Source organism: Nansenia antarctica, assembly GCF_963989245.1.
Source record: "Nansenia antarctica genome assembly, chromosome: 1".
Lineage (NCBI taxonomy): Eukaryota > Metazoa > Chordata > Actinopteri > Argentiniformes > Microstomatidae > Nansenia > Nansenia antarctica.
Genome location: NC_137674.1, coordinates 102,822,481 through 102,847,812, shown reverse-complemented (window position 1 = coordinate 102,847,812; position 25,332 = coordinate 102,822,481). Strand labels below are relative to the sequence as shown.

At 44.3% G+C, this 25,332-nt stretch overlaps 2 protein-coding genes across 2 annotated transcripts; both read right to left on the bottom strand.

Annotated features, from left to right (window-relative positions):
- Positions 1–3,153: 3,153 nt before the first annotated feature.
- Positions 3,154–12,436, bottom strand: slc22a15 (solute carrier family 22 member 15). The gene is made up of 12 exons (XM_080532714.1): positions 12,310–12,436; positions 11,512–11,658; positions 10,801–10,933; positions 10,029–10,193; positions 9,298–9,427; positions 8,473–8,697; positions 7,715–7,855; positions 7,141–7,226; positions 6,940–7,048; positions 6,631–6,703; positions 6,166–6,324; positions 3,154–4,247 (listed from the first exon to the last, which is right to left on the bottom strand). Exons 1-12 carry the CDS (start codon positions 12,391–12,393, stop codon positions 4,194–4,196), a joined length of 1,506 nt encoding a protein of 501 aa, XP_080388840.1. The 5' UTR covers positions 12,394–12,436; the 3' UTR covers positions 3,154–4,193.
- A 175-nt stretch (positions 12,437–12,611) lies between these two features.
- kif11 (kinesin family member 11) lies at positions 12,612–24,640 on the bottom strand (the record flags this gene model as incomplete). Its single annotated transcript, XM_080528669.1, has 23 exons — positions 12,612–12,635; positions 13,752–13,793; positions 14,361–14,471; positions 14,794–14,945; positions 15,327–15,549; positions 15,743–16,022; positions 16,507–16,646; positions 16,863–17,021; positions 17,410–17,535; positions 17,915–18,087; positions 18,490–18,697; positions 18,790–18,978; positions 19,754–19,841; positions 20,044–20,132; positions 21,540–21,635; positions 21,855–22,097; positions 22,273–22,363; positions 22,490–22,614; positions 23,187–23,372; positions 23,483–23,561; positions 23,669–23,766; positions 23,876–24,002; positions 24,561–24,640. 23 exons carry the CDS (start codon positions 24,638–24,640, stop codon positions 12,612–12,614), a joined length of 3,129 nt encoding a protein of 1,042 aa, XP_080384795.1.
- Between the last annotated feature and the right edge of the window lie 692 nt (positions 24,641–25,332).

The following is a 25,332-nucleotide window of genomic DNA, read 5'->3' as shown; positions in this document are numbered from 1 at the left end:
CTTCCTGGAATGTGTGAGTGTGTGAATACTGAAACTGAAAGAGTGAATCAATGAGTCACAGCATCCCAAAAAGTCAGATCCAAGTTTATTCAAGTTAACTCATCAGGGTTATGAGGAACTGGAACAATGGGAAAATGGAAATCCAAAAACTAGCTCACCGATCAGTAGTTTTGCTCAAAACCGGGACACAGATCAAATCGGAGGACGGGCTCATTGGGCTCTTTGCAGGCCAGACTCCGGCTCCTCTCATCTTCGCTATCTCCATCTGAGCCACAACCCCCCATGCCGCCACATCACCCCTTGCCCCAACCCCCCACCCGCAGACCTCCTTCCCTCCTTCCTTCCTTCCCTCCCACTCCCTCTCTCTCAGGAGCCTCAGAAAGGCCTCCTTGGCTGGGAGACCTTTGGGCAGGATGCTCTGTACACAGTGTAATTACAACCAGAAGCCGCGGCGAGTGTGAAAGCCGCAGATAACATCGGGTCACCCAGCGTGCAGGAGTTCATGCAGAGCCGCGCTGAGGGGAGCAGTGGAGTGGCAGCTGAGTTATGGTGCCGTAGTTTTGCTGGCCCTCCAGTCAGCCCCCTCTCCACTCAGTAGGCTGCCCCAGAACAGAACCCCTAGAGTCCTACATTTACATTTTTACATTTTGGGCATTTAGCAGACGCCTTATTCCAAAGCGACTTACAATCAATACATTTGACTAAGCAAGTGAATCATCAATCCACCAGTCGTATCAGGAAGAGTAATCCAGCTCAGGCCAGGGGCCATTGGCAGTCTCAGTGATAGAAGGATTTATTTTTATTTTTTATAGACACTGGAGAACAGAGAGACAGTACAAGGGGGGCAGTAGAAGTCATAGGGGACACAGTAAAGGGGAAAGCGGGTGTCTCAGGAGACGCAGTGCTGGGGGGTAGTGGATGTCTCAGGAGTCCCAGAGCAGAAGCCCCAGAGCCCCAGAACCCCAGTTTCCAGAATCACAGAGCCACAGAGCAGATGATGATATTGAAGAGGTAGACAGTGTGCAGAGGTGTGGGATTGGGAATCATGTTCATAATAATTGTGTTAAAAATGTTTAATGTTAGAAAAGTATATCTCACACACGCACACACACACTCACGCACGCACACACACACACGCACGCACGCACACAGACACACAGACACACACACAGGGGGGGAGGGGATACAATTGTCTCTCCTCCTGTTGATTTTACACACACATTGCCACTGTTCTTATAATGGTTCTAATAGTGTCTTCCTTCCTCTCTCTCTAACATTAATGTAACTTTCAACTCAGAGAGAAACACAGAAACTATTCTTGAAACTATTCTCCACTTACCCACGCACGAGCATGCGCGCACACACACACACACACGCACACGCACACACACACACACACACACACACACACACACACACACACACACACACACACACACACACACACACACAACCTTTAGAGCTGTGACAGAGTTGTTCCTGGAAAGTTCAGCAATGGGTCAGTGTAGACATTACTCTCGTAGCCTCCCCCACTCTCTGCTCGCTCACTCGCACACACAGACACACACACACACACACACACACACACGCACGCACGCACACAGACAGACACACAGATACAGATACAGACACACTTTGTCCTCCTTATGCCTCATCAACCTAATGGAAGTAACTACGAAGATATCAGAATGCATTTCTGGTGTAAAAGACGTTGGTAGTATTACCTGACAGATAGGGGGCAGGCTAGTTCCTTTACAATTTGAATGTGTGTGGGTCAAGGGAGGCCTGTGTTTGATACCATTCCTCTTTCCATTCCAATGAGCCACTCCTCGGACTACTACCTAGACTGCCTTTTGTCTTACTGTAAAAGTGCCAGTTTACAGGAAGTAAACGTGCTCACCTCCAGGCTTCAGATTTTCCTGTTTGTTACCTAGTTTACACAACAATTCAACTGAATCATCTGACATGCCTTCCAATTGGCTCCTCATTACCCTGCCCAGCCCAACGTGCTGTTTACGCTACCCTCCATAGCCGCTATACCTGTACTCTATCATCCACAGTACAGTAGTACCTGCTGCGGCATCAAGGGCTTGTGTGATTACACATCTCCCTGCTAACATGTCATCCAGAGGGCTTGATGATGATAAGTGTGAGGTGCAGCGAGTCAATGACTTCAAATCAGTGGTTTTGCTCAACCCAGGGGGAGGCCGGTGGAGGTAGAAAACGGAAGACAGGCTCATTGTAGTGTACGGAATGGAATGAGGAATGGTATCCAGCAGGCGTTTTATAGCATTCCTCATTCCATTCCATGAATTTACAATGAGGCTGTCCTCCGCTTTACCGCTACCAGCCTCCCCTGATTACCAGTTACTCGTGTAACTGAGATTAGCACTTGAGCATTACATTATGATAAAAAGGCAGTCATTCTTATTCTTCAAGTGCCTTAAACTATTGTTCATTTATTAATTGTGGATTTCAGAATAAACAGTATGCTGATCTCACACAGATCATCATTCAATGCACTGACAGAGCAATCAACTGCAGGGCACTGAACACCTTATTCCAAAGAGACGACATGTTTTGTTGGTAGTTGTTTATTTACTTCACTTGGGGGATTTCTGTGCTGGCAAGCCCAGTGTCAGAGGAATACAGGTATAATCAAAACAATGATTACTGCTTCAACTTTTCAACTCGCTCAGCCTACTTGTTGAACCGGGTGTATGGGCCAACTCTGCCGTAAGGCATAATTATAGGTGATGGGGAAAAAACATTATGCGGTTACTTCTCTGTCTTTGATGAGACAGCTACTGGGGGTTGGGATTGAACTGGGCCTCTCCTGTCTGCGTCAACGGTGACACAATCACCTCACAGGGGGAAAAGGCCAAATGTAGTCAGAGTTCACACAGTGACTTTTACCACAGCGCCATCTGGTGTCATGGTGTTACTTTATTTTTCTTTGACATTATTGAAACAAAGTACAGACACAGACTACTGTTTTATACACACACATAGTAGATAGTCAACTCGCATGGAATACTGAAGAAAAGTCCTGGACATTACACTGCCCCTTTCCTGTGGACAATAAATAACTCCCAATAGCAAAAAAAACTGAAAACTGAACAAAAATGTAGCAAAAAATGTCATTGTGAGGGGCTTCACAACATCAGACTTTATTTGGGCCCCAACATTATTAGAATATTTGTATAATGACGATTAAATACATGAATCCACACTCATCTTCATAACTACGGGAGAATAAATAAACTGCAGAGCATGCCTAAAGCTTTACTGAGATGTGTAACTATACTTTGTCCTGACTAATCTGTCTAATCATCACCGAAAACCATCCAAATTGATTTATGAAAGGTACAAGGCCAAAATGTTTATTGTTGACCCATCATCTCTATATGTAATATAAAATATATCTATAGATTTGTATCTATGATCTGACCAGCAGAGCAGGTATGGATAGCTGTAACTAGCTAAACTATATATATATATATATATATATATATACACATATAGGGCTGGTTTCCGAGATACAGATTAAGCCTAATCCTATACTAAAATGCATCTTCAATAAAGATGTTCTGGTACAGGATTGGCCTTAAATGTCCCTCTGGGAAAACTGGCCCATTATGTTAATGTGGTCCGTTTTTAAGGGCAGTATATTACCAATTGAATATCCCATCTGCGGGACAACAACATTTACTTGGAACTTGAGCTACACATGTACAGTATGGACATTAGCAGATAGTAGATCTTGGGTTGGCACAAACAGTCTACAGTACATACATACATAACTTTGGCAGTGAAATTAGCTTTTAAAATGGAAATCTGAAGACAATTTGTTCCTTTTGTTCACATAATTGACATAAAATTCACTGTTTGACAGCTTATTTCAGAAGGCACTTACCATTGGACCGTACAGTACAAACATTTTCACACACAACAAAGTGGGGTTTGCGTGTCCGTATACGAATAGAAAAATAGACAAAAACATTGTAAACATGTGCGCTGTTCCCTGCTAAATGTCTGACCATCCACAACAGCAGACAGTCACCCCTGTCCTTGGTCACCCACGCAGCAGCTCACTGGTCCCTGGTGAGGAGGGGCTTGGAAGTGGACAGGCTTCACGAGTCTCTCTGCTTCCATTGGCTTTATCCAACTGGTGTTCCTGTGTCAAGACTGAATCACTGATTGAGTTTGTGTTTAAATTTCAACTGGTCCTCCGCAAACAAGTGCACCTGAGAAAGGAACACAGATGAATGTATAGGGATCGAAAGGTGTCATTCTCAAAAACAATAACATTATGTATTTGGTTGCAAGACACAGAATGTGAATCAAAACGCCTGCCATGTGGCCTGGGGTGGTCCAGTGGTCGAGAGCGGTCTACAGTGCACACGTCAGCATGGGTTCGAATCCGGCCCAAGCCCTGCTGACAGGTCCTCTCCTCCTTATTTTCCTATCTACCTTCACTATCTCTATCCAATAAAATGAAAAAATCACTGCATACACATGGGACCTGGGGCACAGGGGCCAGAGAGTTAGAATAAGGACAGTCACAAAAAGATCCAATACTTTCACCTGGTAGGTGAGGGAGAACGTGAAATGCAAGCGTTTTTTCCCCCCTCAGCTCAGATAGAGCAGGAGAGGGAGGGGCTGTTGTTTGTTTGTTTGTGTGTGTGTGTGTGTGTGTGTGTGTGTGTGTGTACGTGCACACACTGTGCTGGAAGAGTGGCGGAGAGAGATCAGTTTATTTTGTATCTCTTGTTTTGAAAAAGTGTTTATGGATAATAATAACTTGCATTTATATAGCGCCTTTCAAGTGCCAAGATGTCACCAGTCAGCTACAGTTGATAGCAAAATGGATAGCTTTCCAGTGACAGATAAATGGGATGTGGTGTATGTAGTAGAGATGCTCCGATCAGGGTTTTTGGTGCCGATCACCGATCACTGGAATCAGTGATCTGCCGATCCGATATCACCGATCACCGATCACAGCGTTGAAAATGGCAATTGAAGCATTCTATTTATTGTGCAGCATTATTTATGTTTTTAATTATTCTTAACACCATTGACATTGTATATTAAGTATTCAAATGAAATTAGGAGATGAGAAAGTATCATGAATTGACAACCATCTGTTTTATTGAATTCACAACCACCTTAGCTTACTTCAGGAAAAACAAATAAAATGTGAAAATAAAAATCATAATAAATAAAATGTACACTGTCACATCAAATGTGCAACATTCCACTCGAATGAGAGGAACTAGGGGCTCTTAGAGAACTTGGAGCTTATACTGTAGCTTTCCTGAGGAACAATAAACACACCCAAACTAAACTGCAACATAAACAGGCTATAGCCAAATATAAAATACTGTTTCAAGTCAGTCAGTTTCAAGTCATATTTAGGAGGAGATAAGACAGCAAGTCGGCAATAATCAATAAAACAAAAAAACAAAACATTGCACCTAAAGAGATTTCAGACTCAAACCTTACTTCTGATTAAGCAGCATCACTGGCAGATTAGCCTTGAGAAATACAAGCATCTCAGCGTTTTTGGCACTCAGCCTGTTCCTCTTATCATCTAAAATATGTCCTGCTATGCTGAAAAGTCGCTCGCTATCTACACTTGTGCAAGGTGCACAGAAGAAGACCTAAAACTCGCGCGCTAATAGTTGTTGTTGCTATGGGCCTTAGCCTAGCTTAGTGACTTCCTGCTCGCGGGGTCACATGACGTCGCTGAACACTTCCTACACTACGCTACGCTCGTGAAGTCGCGCTGGAACTCTGACCAGCACTCGTGGAACGCCTCTCGTCCAATCAAAGCACTCGGTCCCTTTATGACGTCAAGCCCAGTGTGCGCTTCGGCGCTCTCGGAGAGAATCGACGAACGCAGCAAATGCCGTATGATATTCGTGGTATTGAAAGTCCTTGCGTGCGTTCTTTTGAGCAGACATTACAAACTGCATATTTGTTGTCTCTTTCCGACACTGTGTAATATTGCCAGACTGGCGACGCCATTTCTCTATGTAAACTGATCGGCCGTGTTTGATCGGCCGTTTTGAGAACTCCGATCAAAACCGATCAAGGGCATATCGGCCGATATCGATCGGCGCCGATCAGATCAGAGCATCTCTAGTATGTAGTGTTCTGTACCTCTGTCTCCACAATGCGCTGGTAGGCAGAGCTGCTGAGCTCCTCCAGTGTCTCAGGCACAGGCCTGTTGAGGGTCTCAGGGAGGAGAAGCCCCAGACCCGCGGCTGAGGTCCCACTGAGACAGAACACCATGAAGGGCATGGACACGTGTAACGCTGTCTGGAATGAGAAAAAAAGAAGTTAAAAAATTATAAAACGCACGCACGCACGCACGCACACACACACACACACACACACACACACACACACACACACACACACACTCGTCAATACAAGGCAGCCACCCTGACAGAAGGCAAAATCAAACTTTCCAACAATTATGATTGTACCACAGTACACTTTGACAATATGGTCCTTATTGACCAACAGCCAATCATGCAAAGTCCACCACACTAGAGAACATCAGCGAGGATCTCTTAGTCTGTCTTAGTCTGTTATCATTGCATCTCTGTGTTGCTCACATACCAAAGAGGGCACAAATGGTGCCAAGATCCCCCCAACTCTGCAGGACATTGAACAGACCCCAAGACCAGCATTCCTAGGAATAAAAAGATTCGTTATTTACTTTTGAATTGTTAACCTTAATCACACAAGAGAAGACTTCTAAGAAAAACTTGACGTGCTCTACGTCTCCCTCCATAGTCAGGTAAGGTAAGCCTGGTCAGATGTGTTATTTTCCAAATGATGGATTTGCAGTTAGAACAAGAGCCAGGCTATCTCCAAGCAATAGTAAAACAGCGCCCTCTACCTGCACTCAGGGGTACAGCAACTCACCTTATGACAGTGGGGTACAGTTCAGTCGTGTAGATGTACACTATGTTGAAAGCCGCACTGACCAACAGCTTTCCTAACAAAGCTAACGAAGTAGCACTGAACAACCCACCTAAAGAGCAGGAGATGAGGATAATACAGATTAAAGTAACTAGGAATCAATGATACACCATAAAGAGTCATTTACAGACGGGATGGTCTTACTTGCGGTTTCTGGTATAAACATGGTACAAAGACATGACAAGCCAGCCAATGCCAAAAAACTGGCCATAGTTTTACGTCTCCCAGCCCTAAAAACCAAGCACAAATTTGAAGTGTTTAGCACACGTGGGGATGAGCATCTGGTAACAAAAACAGCCACTATGCCACTGCTAATGTCAAGATTCAACTGAAACTGTATAGACATATGCCATTTAGCAGACACTTTTGCCCACTGACTTACAGTACAGTGAGTGCATACATTTTCGGTATACATGATCCCAACAGAAATCAAACCTGCAACATTAGCATTGTTAACGCCACGCTCTAACCTCTGCGCCCCACAGCACCACCACACAACTACAGCCTAACAGGAGGATTTGACGACTCACGAAAGTACAGCGCGTGGTAGACATACACATGTCAAAGCTTATACTAAAGTGCACACTTCTTACCGTAACGTATGACAACTAAATGTCTTAACTAACAGTAACTATTCAATTCACCAGATAATAATGATCAAACTTATTCGTTGGTGAATTCATGTCGCGCTGTAACACGTGTTGTAAAGATCTCTCACCATGGCTTGTTCATGAAGTACATGCAGAGAGGGTATGCCGGGAGCTCCACCAGCCCGTACATCGACACGCTGAAGAAGCGGTTGCCAGTGTCATGGCTGGCGTTCATCGTCAGGCCGTAGTACACCAGGCTGCAGGCATACCTAGAGCACAACCCACACAATCAGTATAGACTACTGGGCGATGATAGTCATCTTCTTTGTCCAAAAGGTTTTACAGTACGGTACACATCTGACGTCACTACTGCGCGACTGCAGTAATATGGCGACCTATATGGGTAAAAATATGTATTACAGATTGAGGATTTTTAACATAATGAACATACTTACGGTAATGTCTTTCTACAAACCTATTTTAGTAAGAGATGGCAGTTAGAGCATATTAAGGCCTACATGTCTTAATAACCAGGGTTCCCTTTAAAAGTCTCTGGGACTTGAGGTGACGCCAAGATGTCAGAGCAACTTTTACCAGAGATATTTGGAGTAAGGAAAGACGTGAACCGCGGTAGACACTTGACAGACGTGCACCGTCGAGACATGCGTTCCAGAGTTGATCGTCTCCTGTTGTGTGTCCGTTCCGTGTCCGTTCTGCTAGCGTCGCCCCCCGCTCTTTAGAGTACCCCCCAGAGTCCCCTTCAATCCAGGCACACTTCTTCTAACCCTAAACGATGTTGTTTCCACTTCAGCGAGTCCTTATAGTTAAGATGACAGGGCTCAGATCACGGAGGTTCAGGTGAGAGGCGACCGGGTTCGTGACTCACCAGACGTACATGAGGACCACCGTCCTCCAGCGGAGGACCGGGTGTGTGACCAGGTGGACGATGCCGGGGTTGTCTTGGTTACCCGTCTTGTCTGAGCCGGGACACCTGCGGAGCTTCACTTTGGCGCCGGTGTTCCCGTTCTGCTGCGCCATGAGCTGCAGCACCTCCTCCGCCCGCTCTGTGTAACCCCGCGAGTACAGCCAGCGAGGAGACTCCGGAAGAGTCCTGCCACAGCCCCGACACACAGGGACACAAACCAAAAACAAAAACAGGACATGTACTGTTAGGTACAGTATCTCTCACAAGTAGCAGTGTCGTATGTTGGTGGCATATCAATCACATTGTTATCACAGGAAATGCTGTCAATGTATTGGAGGTTTAAGTGCCATTGCTCTTTAACTCTAGGGAACATTTTGAAGCTGGCTATACCGTGTGGCCATAGGGAGAACTGCAGCTGGTGCCAAAAACTAGGTTTCTCCATCCTCAACTTCATGACAAAATAAGTACAAAATAATAGTAAATGACTATTCCGGACTGCAATTTCGGCCACATAAGAAGGCAAGATACAAGTATACATGCACATCCAATGAATGTGTCTGTAAAACACCCCCCAAAAAAGAAGAAAAAAAACACTAAAAGCAACCTCTACTTTGGTAACACTTTAGCAAACCTCTACTTTAGCACTGGTGCCACCAATCAGATGCTGCTATGAACACTATGGCTGCCACAATCCAGTCTCTCATAGGAAATCGCATTGGGCAGTTCGAAGGTACCTACGTCTCTATATCTATCTCTCAATGTTTAATTCTCTTTACGGTAACTTACAAACAAAGAAGAAAAAACAGAACACCAGGAGAGTTGGCTATTGTTGCCAGGTCACGCCAGGATCTGACATAGTAGCCAAGGACTCCAAACATGGCGATTCCCACCGCAAAGGTCATGTTACTCAAGGTGCCTGAAAAAAACAAATACAACATTAAACAAAACAGGGGAAAACCTGACCAACCTCTTTACCCTTAGAGCAAGCCCAGACCAATGTTTTATAGTGCTTTAGAAAAGGCCCTTCTGTGGCTATGCGGTCCAAAGCATCTGTAAAGTGGCCTGTTTATGTCAGATATTATATTACAGATAGGCCTAGATATTTAATATAATATATATATATAATATATTAATAGATATTATATATTTTATAAACAATATTTTCAATCGGTCAACTGGCCAAACGTTCCGTAGCAACGTTGCTACAATGTTGCTATGTTCCAACCAAGCCTAAACAAGCCCAAGGGACGTAATTATTTTCTGATTAGATTTCTTGAACAAGCCTAATGATAATCAGTAGCATAGAACGTTGCTCAGGAAAATGTGGTAAGTTGACCGGTTGAAAAAAATAACAACATAACTTTAAAAGTATGAATATCTCTTAAACATGCAACTTGAAAGTATGTAAATAATGAACAATAAGCTGAAGGATTTTGCTCAACATAACAGCGCGTTAAAGGCTAGTAGTTGTTTTTCTGTTGTAACAACTTGTTGAGCATAATGATGAGCATTCTTACCCGTCAAGGCCCAGTAAGATTTGCCCACATATTCCTGGGTGAGGACAAAACAGACCAGGGCCATGCCTCCATTCATCAGCCCCACCAGCAGACGTGACAATGCAAACACCTCATAGCTGGGCGCGAAGGCTGTCACATAGCCAAACAACACTTCGAAGAACAGACCTGCATGGAGGGAGGGAGAGAAAGAGAGATGTCTGCCTCCACTGCTTAAAACACATTTAACTGACTTATGTTCTCCAATAAGTGCTGTCTTCATAAATCATTAACCATATATCCAGGAGCTTTATACCAACACTATCAACTATTCTGGAAAGTAGGATGCAGAAAGCGGGTCAGATAGCTGGCATTTCGGCAGACCTTATCTGACTCCCAGGGGCACCGACCTTGGGTGCCTTGCATGAGCTGAGGCGCCAGGGCTGGCTGATGTGTTGATTATTACGATTTATACAACAGTTAGTTCTGACCAAGTAATTTGATTGGACAAGAGGCATTTCATGAGTGCCGATATACAGTACAACAGCACTGGGACTTTTAACTATATGCATCACTCCGCCACACAGGTGTTCTATTAAATTAATTCACCAAAAAGTTACTGGAGAGCATCATCCACCGAGAACAGGAAATGATGGAGCAATGTACTGATCTGACGTCAACTCGTCACTCTGAATCGCATTCACACATTTGATCCACACATTGATTCATAACATCATCATCGACAAGGAGATCCTTCAAGATCAAGCGGAAAAGTTGTGATCATCAAGATCCTTACCTGTCAGGAAGACCGGTCTCCTCCCAATCTTGTCTGAGAGGGGTCCGAACAGAACGTTCCCAAACAAGACCCCAGCGAAGAACAAGGAGCCAGCCAAGCTCACCTTGTAAGCCTGATTCTTAACAAGGAACCACTATAGGAAAGGGGGTGGAGTGAGTTCACTAATGACATTACCTTTTTTTAAATGTGTTTTTAGGGCATTTCTGCTTCATTGGGATAGAAACAGTAGAGATTGACAGGAAGGACGGGTGAGAGAGAGGAGGGATGACATGCAGGATAGGTCGAAGACCGGGAACCGAACCAGGGACCCTGCGATTCCGTGACATGCGCCTTAGTGAGCTACGCCACCCCACCCCACATGTTTGATACCATTCCTCATTCCATTCCAAGTATTACAATAAGCAATGTCCTCGGATTTCTACCTCCACTGGTACATCATAATAATAGTAAGTCCAGCTAGTGTCCCGACAGTTGAATTCCACCAACAACACATACGTGTGTAAGCCATGCAATGGTCTCTGTCTTGACATATTACTCCTCCAATGCATTTAGGACATTGACAATAATACGCAAAAGCAAAACATGCCTGGCTAGTCTTTGCAGGGGTGGTGGTGGAGGGGCGACAGACATTTTTTTTTCTCACTTTAGGGGCTTCATAACAGGTTGAGCCGGTGTTCCAACAGGTCATTATAACAGGTTGGTCATGCTCACCTCTGTCACGATGGAGTTGACGTCCTCTGTGAAGGTGACGTGTTTGATGAGCTCCTCGTGGGTGCTGGTGTGGCCACCTTCCTCGATGTGGTACTGGGGTACAGCCCCGACGAGAACGATCAGCATGGACTGAAAGGCCATATAAACCTGGAAGGAAGCACAACACCAGCCTGATGAGTAGCTACTATGCTCCATGTCTTAAGTGAGTGCATGAGTGCATGTCTTCAGGTTAGGTCTTAAGACGACTTAAGACAATCTTGACAGACAAAATGGCTTATTTTGGTTAATTAAGACATCTCAAGACAAGGTGATGGCTGGGTATCAGTTACATATCGACTATTTTTTCCTAAAGGACGCACCTGTGTACTCAAATGGACTCAAATGGACTCGTATACTTAACTAGGGCTACTTAAAAGACAAGCACGAACTGAAGAGTGCAGATTCAGAAACACAGGTCAGGTAGTATCGCTTTCTAGCCAAGCTGACCTGTTCCATCTTTCAAATGTACAAAGGTTGATGTTGACAATGCAAATGTCCACTTCCGTGATTTGATTATCTCTGGCTAAAGCTTTAACCGATAACTAAAACATTTGCACCTACCTACGCCAGACAGTCAACCACAGAGGCAAACCTCATGCAGGTTTCCTGGGCACAAGAGCGAAAGTTTTAATGATGGTACTAGTACTATCTCTAGAAGACAGAACTTGTCTTCACATTAGCACATGTAGCTAGCTAACTGGCCATCTGGCTCTTGTATTATACATCCCCCAACAACAAAAACCTTGACAAAAAACAAACCTGGAGCAATACGAGGAGCCCCACCGCCCGTTTCTGATACGATCCAAATTCTCCTACAAGTTGATAAGCCTCCTCTAGATCCATCCCAAAAGAAACACACAGGGTTCAGCCACCGACCATCACACCCATGTCTGAATGACTCCGTGACGCGAATTTGCGGAACCGAGGATGGTAGGGCAATACCGCTACCTGATTGGTTGGCGAAGCACTCGAGTGCTTCGCCAACCAATCAGGTAGCGGTATTGCCCTACCATCCCCTACCACCGAGACTGTGTGCGTCCTTTCGCAGACGTGGATTTCTGTCACGTGCCATCCATGTAGAGACGCTGATTGGTTAATGCACAACGGGGGCGCTTAAAACGGATACAAAAACAGCATGCGCATGCGCAGTTGACCTTGAGTCTCTGTACTCTTCTGGTTTTTTAGTGGGCTTGCGTTCAAACGCAGTATGCTTTTAGCCTTGTGTATCTCAAAAAAGTACTATATTTTAACATGGTGAATGGTCAATTTAGGCCAACATTCTGAGAGCCCCATTGTTACTGCAACTGCCATTTTGGTGCTATGGTCTGGTTGTGGGAGCTGAACTAGGCAACGAAACAGACCACTCAGGAGTTTTCAAAGTTGTGCAACTAGCTCTGACAAGCTTTATTGGAGTTACTGAAAAGCAAAACTTTAGCATTTGCTCTTGGCAGAAATGGCAAGTGTACAGGCACAGATTAATGATCAGAGGAATCGGTCTCCTGAGCCCAGTGACTTTTCATCTGGATCATTTTGCGTACCAGGATCAGATTTATATAGTATAGAGGAAATCAGCCAGCCAGCTCGATCTGATCGTGGATAGCAAAAAATATATATATATATATTAAAAATGTAGAAACTGGGCCTTAGAATTGTACCTTCCTGGATCAGATTAAGTTGGCTGATTTCACCTATACAATACCCAAATAAAAACTCCATCAGGATCAGATCTGAAATACCTGGCTCAGGAGGAAAGGGTTGATGCCCAATCAGCTCACTTGCTGGTATTATTTTTAATCCATCACTCATGGCCTGAGTACCTGACACAGCTCTACCAGACCTGCTTCTACATTTAACAATGTTACTTTGGTGCCTTGAAAAGACACGGTGCATCAGAGAGAGTAAAATAATTCAAGGCAGCAATCTTAAATTGTAACTGAACTTTTAATTCATTCATGACAGCATCATACAAGAACAGAAGCTATTATTATATACATACACAAATAAGAACAAGTATAGTACACACACATAAAAAGAAGTTTCGTAAAAGGATAGGTAAAAGCATTTAAGTAAACACTTAAGCTCTATATCAAATTAAAATTAATTAAAATTATTAATTATTAAAATTAATTTTGAGACCGAAGAGGCAATTTGGACCTCGGTGTTCCCAGAGATTCACTTTCTGCCATTTTGGGTTGGTTTACGTTCTTGTTTTCCTTCTTGCTGGCCTTGCTGGCCTTCTTTTGCTGAAAGAAAAGGTCACACCGTTACAAACAACGCCATAGCGGTTTACCAAGAGATTAACCAGTGGTGGTAGAAATGACAGGCTCATTGATACACATGGTGGAATTAGGAATGATAAACACATTTAATAATCATTCCAATCCAAGCATTAGAATGAGCCTGTCCTGCTTTCTGCCTCCACCAGCCTCTTCTGTAACAGGTCTAACAGAAGAGACCATTAAAACACAGACATCCAGTTGTAGTACACATCAAGCTGCAGGCTTCAGTGTTGCTGTGGTGAACTTTCCTATAATGTGCCGTCAGTGATCAGATCGTACCACCAGAGGAGGCAGAAATCGTAGGACGGGCTCATTGTAATGCACTGAGGAACGCGTGCGTGTTTGATACCATTCCTCATTCCATTCATCACAATGAGGGCTCCTCCGATTTCTACCTCCATCAGCCTCCCGTGGTGAACGGTCTGATCACTGCCTGTAACAAAGTGTTTGATCGCATTCCATGCATTTACAACTCCACCAGCCCCCCCCCTGTTCTGAACCAAACAGCAAGAATCACAAGCGTAGACTCACTTTAAAGAAAGGCACTCTTCCAATCTCGAGGCACACGAGGTCCTCGTCGACAGAAGACGCCTCTGTGACATTGCTGTCAGTGGAGCCACTTGCTTCATCCTCCAGAGAGTCCTAACAGGACAGTTGTCAGAATGCAAGATAGAACTTACTCCAGAGTAATCTTCTGTTATATTCTGTCAATAGCATCAATCTAAGTAACCATTACTAATGTACCCCTGCCCAATTGCCCAAGACAACCCCCCATGCCCACAGTACAGCCCTCTAGTGGTTCCCCATGCCATGTGTAGCATTAGGAGACAGAAATCAGAGGACGGGCTCATTGTAATGCATGGAACAGAATGAGGAATGGTATCAAACATGCGTGATACCAGTCTTCACAAATGCCCATGCTCCGATTTCTACCTCCGCCAGCCTCCCCTGGTGTGCCGCCTACCTGGTCCAGTGTCTCCTTCTCCTCCACAGTGTCGCACTCTGACGTGGCTGCCTGCTCCTGCTCCTGCCGGAGAATGTCCAGCAGCTCCACTCGGCTCTTGGATTTTGACAGGACCCGAGGGTAGACGTACGGTCTCCTCTGAGGAGTTTTGCCTGGAGGGCAAGTCAAGCAAGGTCAGTGATTGGATAGGTTTCCCAAGTGGACACAGAACGAGCCAATAGGGAGAAAGGAGTAATTGCAGACACCGGATAATTATCTTATCGGTTACATTCATTCATGTATATGCATAAGACTGAAGCACTTCATTACACATATTTACAGTTTCACAGATTGCAGAAAGGTCACCATTTTAAAAAAAAGAAAAAAAGATGGTCTACATATAAGAATCCTCAACACATCAAGGACGTGTTCAGTGAGTTGAAACACTCAGGTAGAACACGGCTGGTGGAAATAGTATGTGAAGACGACAACGATATTCTACTCCCTTTTCTAATCGGAACATTCTGTAATGTACCGTTTGGCCAAAGGCTTACCAGTTGGGACGTCCTGACTGAGCTCCTCCGTGAGGAAGCAGTTGACCCTGGACATGCAGTCCACTATGTGGGCCGCTAGTTGAGACTGGTGGTTCTCCAGGGTGATTTGGTCCAGGGCTGTCTGGTCCCGTACGGCCCCCAGACCTGCCTCCACCTCTCTCCGCCGCTGCTCCAGGTGCCCCCTAAGGTCCAGGAGGTTCTCCTCACAGCTCTGCTGCAGACCCTGGAGGTACACACACACACGAGAGAAACACAGATTACACTTACTATGAACAAAACGTGCTCAGGAGTTGTAATATTTCACTGAAATTATCTGCAAAAACCAAATCAAATGTCTTGAAATAATAAGAACTATTCATTCATCATTCATCAATAAAGGGCTCCTAGGCATCACTTGTATCCATGTACTAGTCTACCTGTTGCAGGGTTTGCGTGGATGCGGTGATGTCAGTCATCAGGCCGAGCTGAGTCTGGGCCTGAGCCTCAGCTAAGTTGTTGGTGGTGGAGCACCACTCTAGGCCCCTGTCAGCCAGCTGGGTCAGGGACTTCTGCAGGTGGCCACAGGCCCCAGCGCACTCCTCTACCGTGCAGTCAGCCTCCTCCGCCGTCTGCCGGACCTTAGTCACCAGGGAACTGGCGGTGGAGTCCAGGAGCTCCTGCTGGGTGGTGGCATGGCCCTCTGCTGCACTGCATCTCCTGGATAGGGAAAGGGGGGGAGGGGGGTTACGTGTTAATTCACTAACTGCTAAAGATGTATAGTTGACAATTTGGGCAACTTTATTCACCCTCAGCACTAAATGAGTTAACATTTAAAAGACGATTATTCCAGACTCTGCCTCATTTAGATGTTGGGGTGAACATTCTTCCTAGGGCATTATTTATGATCATGCTGGGTTCCCAAGGAAATTGACAAGGGTCCTAGACCTCCTGGTGCTAGGCCAAGACCCTTGCATGCAAGAGATTTCATGGCCAACAGATGTACTATGTTTTTCTTTCTGTCCACCATCTATAAAGACAGTAATTTCCCTTTGGTCATTGCTCATTTGATGTTTGACCACAGATGTATGGTTTCCATTGAGCATCAACTTTATTCATTCATCCTTACAGATGTAAATAATAATATATATAAAAAATAAAAAAGCTTAGTTGGTGAGTAATTAGAAAGTCTTGTTGCACTAACGTTTGCAGGGTCTTCTGCAAGGAGTCGACAGGGGCCTGCAGGGCATCATTGGCAGCCATCAGCCCAGCGAAGTCACCCCGGGTCTCAACGGCCAGGAGGCTGAGCTGGTTCTGCAAACATTGGGTCACCTGGGACATGGCCTGTGGGAGCAACACCAAGGGAGGGGACACAGATCAAACTTTTCGGTGACAAACCCAATTGTTCGAAGCTCTTCGTCGTGTCGTCCTCCACAAACCTAGTTCTTCTCCTCCAATGCGTTTTGAGCAGGAAGTGAGCGGAGGAAAGGACATGAGGAACAGGGTTTCAAACAAACTAGGGGGGTTGAGACTCAAAGAGGGTTGGAACGCAGGCTGTACCGTCTCGTGCTTTTTGTCCGCTCTGCTGATCTGCTCCTTGAGGTTTAGGTGTTCTGTCTTCATAGAGGTGAAGCCTGTAGTCGCAGTCTCCCTCAGGGCAGCCAGCTCCTGTACATGGCTTGTGAAAAACAAGCTCATGTCCTGCTTCATGGCCTCGATCTGGGGGAAAGATACAGATCTAATGAAGCCAACATACTGGAAGGAATACACTGAAAGATGCATTTGAGGAGAGCACTGCATACATTCGAATCATTATTTACTGGATCAGTGCAGGAAAGTACACAAATTATACAGATCGTATGCCCCAAATTCAGGGTTCTCCCCAAAGAATGTAGAAGGCTCTCGGTCGCCAAATACATTGTTGGTATTTAAGCGAATGTTTTATGTTCCTCAGTTAATTCAGCATTTTAGCTGTATTTCTTTGCACATTTTTATATTTGATTTCGGTAAACACAAGTTGTTTTTGATAATTACCATCGAGCGGCATCCTGTTAAAACATTCTGTAAAGAAGCCTGCGGTTGTTCTAGCCCCCCCTCATCCCCATACCTCTGTTGCCAGAGCACGGTGGCTTTCCAGCGTCTTCTTCATGCTTTCGGTCATCGCCATGATGGCATGGACACCAGGCAACACCTGGGCCATCAGGACGTCCTCCAGGTCAAGCTTATGCTCCTCCTAGAAAACATCATATTACAGATTGGTTCCTACAGCCGGCTTGTTGGGAGAGTTGATACTTGTTGGGAGTTGTTTAGACTGCGCGAGTTGATTCCATCCCAAAAATCATGTAACGACTAAACTTTGCATCATTTTATCAATACACAACAGTACCAGAACCTGAGATGGTTCGACAAAATATGAGGACCATGGACATGCATGGCTGTGGAGAACAGGGACGGCTGGTGGTGGGGGTAGAAATCAGAGGATGGGCTCATTGTAATGCATGGTATCAAACATGTGTATTATACCATTCCTCATATTACATGAGCCCATCCTCAGATTTGTAAATCCACCAGCCTCCCATGCTGTGGAGAAGTATATGCTCTAAGCCACTTACCAAAACCTGCTGCAGGATGTTTTTGGTCTCCAGACACAGCGTCTCCTGCTCCGTGATCTTCGCCTGGCACTTGGTCATGCCCTCAGTGACCACATCTGTGATGCCACTGAAGGAGGTGGCAACGGTTTTGAACGCCGTTTTGAACGCCTCGTCGTTGACAGTCAGAAGACCCTCTGAAAGGGAAGAACAGAAGACAATATATGGACTGCACTTTTTTCTCATCCACCCATTCACACATCAATGGCGGCAAGCTACCATGCAAGGCGCCGGGCCTCTCATTGGGAGCAATTTGGGGTTCATTGTCTTTCCCACGGCCACCTCAATACGTGGCCAGCTGGGGATAGAACCGCCGACCTTGCGATCATTAAAACGCCAGCTCTACCTCCTGAGCCACAGCCTCTGCAATATATACAATATTCTTTTTTGCTATCCAGGATCAGATTAAGCTGTCCGAGTTCCCCCATACTACAAAAAAAAAGAAAAGCCAGTTTGATCTGACCCTGGGCCTCATTCTGATCCAGATTACAAGTTTTGAAATACTGGGCTCAACTCTTCAACAGCATCAAGCCACTCACCAACAGAGTTTCTGCAGGAGTCCAACATGTGCTGGTGCTTGGTGCGCTGCCCCCCCAAGGAGCTCTGCATCTGGCTGAACATGACTTCCATGTGGTCTGTGAAATGGTGCTGGATCTCAGAGTTCTGCTCCTCCACTTTCCTCTTCCGATCCAGCTTGGCATGCAGGCCCGACACATCCTTTGTGCTGGCATCAACAGTAGTCAGCAACTGCAAATAGAGGTAAAAAAATTAAAAATAAGATAAAAATAACAAATCTGGCAAAAGACAATGTCAGAAATGCATATCCCTATTCCTCTGACCGTATCTGCGGTGGTGTAGAGTTTCTGCTCAGTGGTGGCCAGCTCAGAGACCACAAGCTCCTCCTCGAAGAGTTTCTGTTTGGTGTCCTGCAGGTCCTTGTGGGTCTCGTGCAGCTCTTGGTTCCTCTCCTCCAGGTCCATTGTGCACTGGTCCAGCTTAGACTTGCTGTCCTCAAACATCTCCATGGCCTGGGGAGAGTGGAACAAACCAGTCATCTTCTAGTGAGCGGCTCAAGTCAATTCCCAGTCTGACCGAGGACAGTTCTTAGCTGTTGTACCCTTTGTGGGCTGCATTCATGAAACACATGTTTGTTTGGTGGTTTGAAACTTGTGAACGCCACACTGCAGACAGCCTGCGCCATCAATATGTTCCAACCCATCCAAAAATTGGAAGTAAAATAAGAGAAACAACGACAATAGCTGGTGGAGGTAGAGATCGGAGGACGGGCTTATTGTAATGCATGGAAGGGAATGAGAAATGCCATCAATGAGTCCATCTTGCGATTATGAAAAAAAAAAAGAAGTTAAAAATCCCCAGTGCGAAAGGCATTCTGGGATACTGAATGTTCAGTGTGAGCAGTCGGCTGGTATTGGCATACTTATTCTGAATTTAGTAGGCAGTGTATACTCATTGAGTATGTAGTATGCCATTTCGAACACAGCCCTTGTTTTCTACCTGGGTGTTCTCCGAAAAGTTCTCATCGGTTGCTGCAAAGCTAGTGTTTATTGGTTCCAGTTTCCATACTATTGTTGGGGTGGCGAACTGATATACTAATTACCATACTGATTACGTGGCAGACCGGACATTTAAACATACAGAGAAGTTATCGCAATTTCCTAATCCAATATTTTTTAGACCTGCCAACTCATATTTAAGACCTACCAACTTATATTTGGGATTCATTTCTACCCCCACAAGCCTTCTCTGAAGTATAATACGAGACACACAATACATGACGCCTACCCTCTTCAGTTCCTCTTCAACAAGTGCGATTCTGTCAGTGTATTCAGTGATCTGCTCCTCCTGGGAAGTGATCATGCCACTCATGCTCCTGAAGTCAGAGAGAAAACACAATCAAACATGACACGCATACCAAACAGTTGTCTTGCGATCCAGAATTGACAATCATTTCCTGTGACCCCCCCCCCAACAACATGATTGTGGACTATTCACTATACCAATACATAAATTATATCCTAGTGTTTCCTAATCAGCTAAAAGATTCTCTGATGGGTTGGATAGTAGTCTCGTACTCATAATTCTCAGATGAAACGTATACTCCATTCTTTTCACGAGTGGCAGCCAAATCCCGCTTCAGACGCTCAATTTCCTCGGTGTATTCCTGAATACAAAAAATGTTCATTAGAGACTTCTTATACAATACAATAAAGACCATTCATTCATTCTTGCATATCAAAATATACCTTCTTACAGTGGCAGTGTAAAAAAAAAAAGCAACAGCAAAATGCCTTTTACAATTAATATCTAAGTGAAAAGAGGCAAACCTAACCTCTAAATGACAGATTTTTATTTTTTACAGTTTCAAAATAATAAAACAAGGAAAAAGGCCTTGTGCAAAAGTTTGGGAACCCTGTCAGCTAGTACTTTTTAACTCCTCAGGTAACTACAACAGCTTGCAAACGCTTCCTGTAGCCAGTCTTTCAATTCTTGTTTTGGGAATTTCCCCCCCATTCTTCCTGGGAGAAATCCTCTAGCTCAGAAATATTCATTGGCCTTCTTGTATGCACTGCATGTTTGAGTTCTCTCCACAGATTTTCAATACTATTCAAGTCTGGGGAGTCTGGCCATTCTAAAATCTTCATCTGTCTTTCCTGGAGGTACTTCATGGTTGATTTTGAGGTACGCTTGGGGTCATTGTCTTGCTGGAATACCCAACCTCTCTTCAACTTAAATTTCTGGACTGAACTCCGAACATTAGCCTTGATCAGAATGTTTTAATATTTGGTGGGATCCATTCTTCCTTCCAACCGCACAATATTGCTTGTGCCCAAAGGTGCTACACAACCCCAAAGCATAATGGATCCACCTCCATGCTTAACAGCTGGCACGGTGTTCTTCAACAACTAGACCGGTGTCTGCTACTCTTTTTTGCAGCTCTTTTGCAGTGATGTGTGGGTTCTTCTGAGCATTTCTCACCAGATCTCAGGCCATTCTATCTGAAAGTTTTCTTGGTCTTCCAGATCTTGCTTTGACTTCAATTGTTCCATTTATTTTCCATTTTCTGATTATGTTTCTGACAGTGGAAATGGGTAGTTTGAAACGTTGCTAGTTTTTTGTAGCCTTCTCCTTGATGGTGGAAGTGAACTATGATTCTGACATCCTTGGACAACTGTTTAGAGGAACCAGTCGGATACTTTAGAAGGCATGGAGTTACTTCAGAATATATAGTTCAACCCTGGAATTATATTCACCTGACTCACTGAAGCCCTAACGAATGAATCACCTTGGTCTGGGCCTTAGTAATCATCTTCTCAAAAGGTAAAAGAATAATCCAAAAAGGTTCCCAAACTTTTGCACAGGGCCCTTTTCCTTTTTTATCATTTACAAACTTTGAAAAATGAAAATAAAAAGAAACCTTGCTTTAAATTTTGCAGAAAGGTGTTATGTTTAACTTTTAGCATTTAGTGTTCAGGCTTGCTTTCAATCACTCTGAGATTAATTGTAACAGACATTTAAACCAGGGGTGCCCACATTTTTGTACCCCACTGTATGATTCAGTTTAATTTACCTTGATCAGAGTTCTCTTGGTCAACTTCTGGTTAACCTCTGGCTTGTTCATGATGTTCTTGGCCCTGTTGGCATAGTCCAGTGTGCTCAAAGTTTCCTGAAGACGGAAGAAATACAACATTCAAGTTTTAAAGATCTGCATATCACAGGACACAACCTTTTCTAATTTCACGAGGAAAAAGTAGCTACAAATGACTTTGGCCCCCCCCAGTTCCAAAACACCACAAATTACCGATCAGTAGACAACCTTTACTCTATTTACACAGACACCCTGCTTGGCACACAAACACACACACACAGACACAGACACACACACCTCAAGGTTAGAGGAGGCTGGGGACACGGTGGCAATGATGGAGGTTTTAGTGTGGCCTCCCAGGGAGTCCTGTAGGATGCGGGTGAGTTTGGACTCCCTGTAGGGCACATGGGGCCTCTTCTCCACCAGAGCAGTGATCACCCTGCCCAGAGTCAGCAGGGACTGGTTAATGTTGCCTGCCTCACGAGCACGCTTGTCCACGGCCCCCGAGCGGCCAATGTTCTCACTGCCAGCCAGGTCCACCTAGGAGAGGAGGCATTAGGTTAGCTAGTGTTTAAAAATCACCATTACAAAGGGAAAATGCCTGGTAAACAACATTTTAAGAAAGTGTTATATAGGCCACAAGAGCTTAAAGAGCAATGGCCTCACTCTTATAACTAAGGACTGTGTGCCAAGTCATCAAGACATGTAGTCATACCAAATTCAGTTTCCCGATTTTGACAAGTTCCTCTCCATCATCGGTGATCTCCTTCATGTGAATCGTGACAGAGAAGACGGAGTGAGAGCGGCTGAAAAACAAAAAAGGGAAAAAGGAATAGAAATAAAAACACAAATAAAAACAAACCTAGGCCTTTGGCATTGGTACCTCCCGGGCATTGGAATGAGTGCAGGGTAGCTGTAATCATATGGTTTACCTGGAATAGGCATTCATCAGAGTAGCGGCAGTCTTTCGCTTAGCAGCACCACGCTCCAGAATCTGGTACACCTCATTTTTGTTGTGGACCACAATTTCACCCAGGCCCTTGACGATGACCCCACGCTGATGGACAGACAATAGAACACTCAGTCCAGCATTCATTCTCATTGGAGAATGCACAAATGAAATCATATTACATTACTGTAGTCCTTATTTTATTTATTAATAATATTATTATTATTATTTGGGCAGGGGGAGTGTCACACTGAATGTAACTCATCTCTGAAGACCCATCTCTTCAGGCTACACCTTAACTGTCCCTCCTGAGACATCTACTACCCCCCTGTATTGTTTCCCCTGTGTCAATAACACTTTATTTTATTTTTTAAATCCTTCTTCTAGCACAAAGACTGCAATTGGCCCCCGACCAAATTAGTAAATCCATCGTCTGATACAGGTACTTTCAAAGTAAGCCGAGTGAACATAGCATTCAACAATTCAAGGTAGACTCAGCAATATACAGTCATCACTGGAAGATTGATGATTTTGTTGGCAGGTCATATTGCGGAGTCTACATTTATAGAATTCAATTATTGGATAAACCGTGGGCTACAACGCACCCAAAGACACTTAAATAACAAATAAATTAACTTTTAGGGTCAAGCACATCTTTTCCTGGAGAGTCTGGACAATACCTTATTGCGTGGGTCATCAAACAGCTGAAGACGTTCAGTGACATCGTTCCCGGGACTCAGCAGATCAAACAGCTCTTCATTGTAGATCTCCAGCAGGGAAACCTTGACAGAAAACTCTGTCCCATTGGCAGTTAGCTTCTCAAATATCTGATGAAGTGTTCGGGGGATGACACCAGCGAGAGGATCCTGAGAGAAGACATGTTTGTGTCACAGGTTAGAGCTACCGAGGACATATTATCAGAACAAAAAGAAAAACATAACATTTCTCAAGATACGTTTCATGAGTTGGATCATACATCTTCCCATGTAAACTCCTCATTTGGAGATCTCTCTCCTTCCATTGTGAAGGTCTTTCCTGTTCCAGTTTGGCCATATCTGCACAAAGGAGAAAAAACAAACAGATGAAGGTGAATATCAGAGAGAGGAAGAATCACAAGAAAAGACAGACGTCACTCCCTATTAGTGTCACTGGCACTACTTACGCAAAAACTGTGCAGTTGTATCCCATGATTACTTCATCCAAAATAGGGTAGACAACACTCCGATACACATCAATTTGCTTGGCCCCTTGACCGAACACCTGGAGGTTTAAAAACATACAAGTTCCACAAAATGGCTGTAGTGGTGGAGCAATAGCTGACTTCCCTAAATATCTTTGTGGTTAATCCATCATCCAATAGAGCCCTTACCATGTCAAAGGTGTATGTCTTTCGGGCTGCCTTGTCAGTGCCTGTTCGCACTATGATCTCTTTTCTTTTTTCCTCACAATCGATGACTCCATGGCAACCAGACTTGCGTTCAAAGTTGTTGAAAGGTCTAAATGGGCATGGTTAGACACCAAAGTTAGCCATACCTTAACTTTAGAATCACTTTTTATTAGGCCTACATCCAATGTATAAGAGTAACATTCTTTGGCTTAAGTTCTTCGACATTGCAGCAGGATACAAAATCAGCAGGATACAAAATCAACAATCATATACTAAATTAAACAAGTACGGTAGGTAATAAAAGAAGAATAAGGTGATAGTGATGGTAGTCGTACTACAGCGGGACCTGTCGCATTGCAGTAGAACAGTAATACTAATATCCTTGTATAGCACGTTTCCTGCAAACGTTGCAGCTCAAAGTGCTTTGAGCAAAATGAAAAGTAATGAAAAGTAGTGCAAAAATGATGCGCAGGTTACAACGAGATGAAACGCAAGATCACACACGTAGACACGAGACAGTACAGGAAGTTAAGTAGTAGTCAGATACATAGTGTTCAAGTAATCAGGTAGTCATAATATATATTATTTTAGCAGTGGGGATGGTTCATGCAAATCACTCATCCAATTCATTTAGGATCGACTTAGCTGGTCGTAATGGTTAAATTACCTGCATCTCACAACAACTTGAATATTTCGTCCCTGTTTGTCATCCTTTTTATTCATATTGAACGAGTTGTGCGAAGACATCCTCAAAACGTCCGCTGTAAAACAAAAAATACACTTTAGATGAGTTAAAGTTAGTGTAAGTTGGCTGGCCAATTGCTAAAACTACTAGCTATCTCTGAGTGAGCAGCTTTAAAGATGTTACTGTGGCGGGCCAGCCAGCTAACGTAACTAGCTCATTAGCTAGCTACATTAGTATGACCCCTAGTCAGTGTTTCTCAACCCTCTCCTCGGGGAGCCCCAGCCGCTCCACATATTTGATCTGTTCCACCACCAGCACACCTGATCCAAAGCAATTATGATTTGGACTTGATTAGTTGAATCAGTTGTGCGGGTGGTGGAACAGATCAAATATGTGGAGCGGCTGGGGCGCCCCGAGGAGAGGGTTGAGAAACACTAAACATACAAGAAAGATGCTCCAAAAAAGCTCAAATACCTGATGATTATTTTCGTCGTAGTCTTCGATGATTACCCTGTACTTGACTTCAGCTATCACGGTATATTGTGGACAAATGTCGACTTCGAGAGTCAATTGTTACTGCTGGCGGTGTTTCAGCTACTGTTTCAAACTTTAAATAACGCATAGACAAGAAGTACCGACCAATCACCAAGCGGGATTCACCAAGAACGACGATTTTATTGGTAGTAGTGGTCACATGGTTCACTGATGCATCACGGGAGCACATATTTAAATTGGAAAAGAAATTAAAGCATAA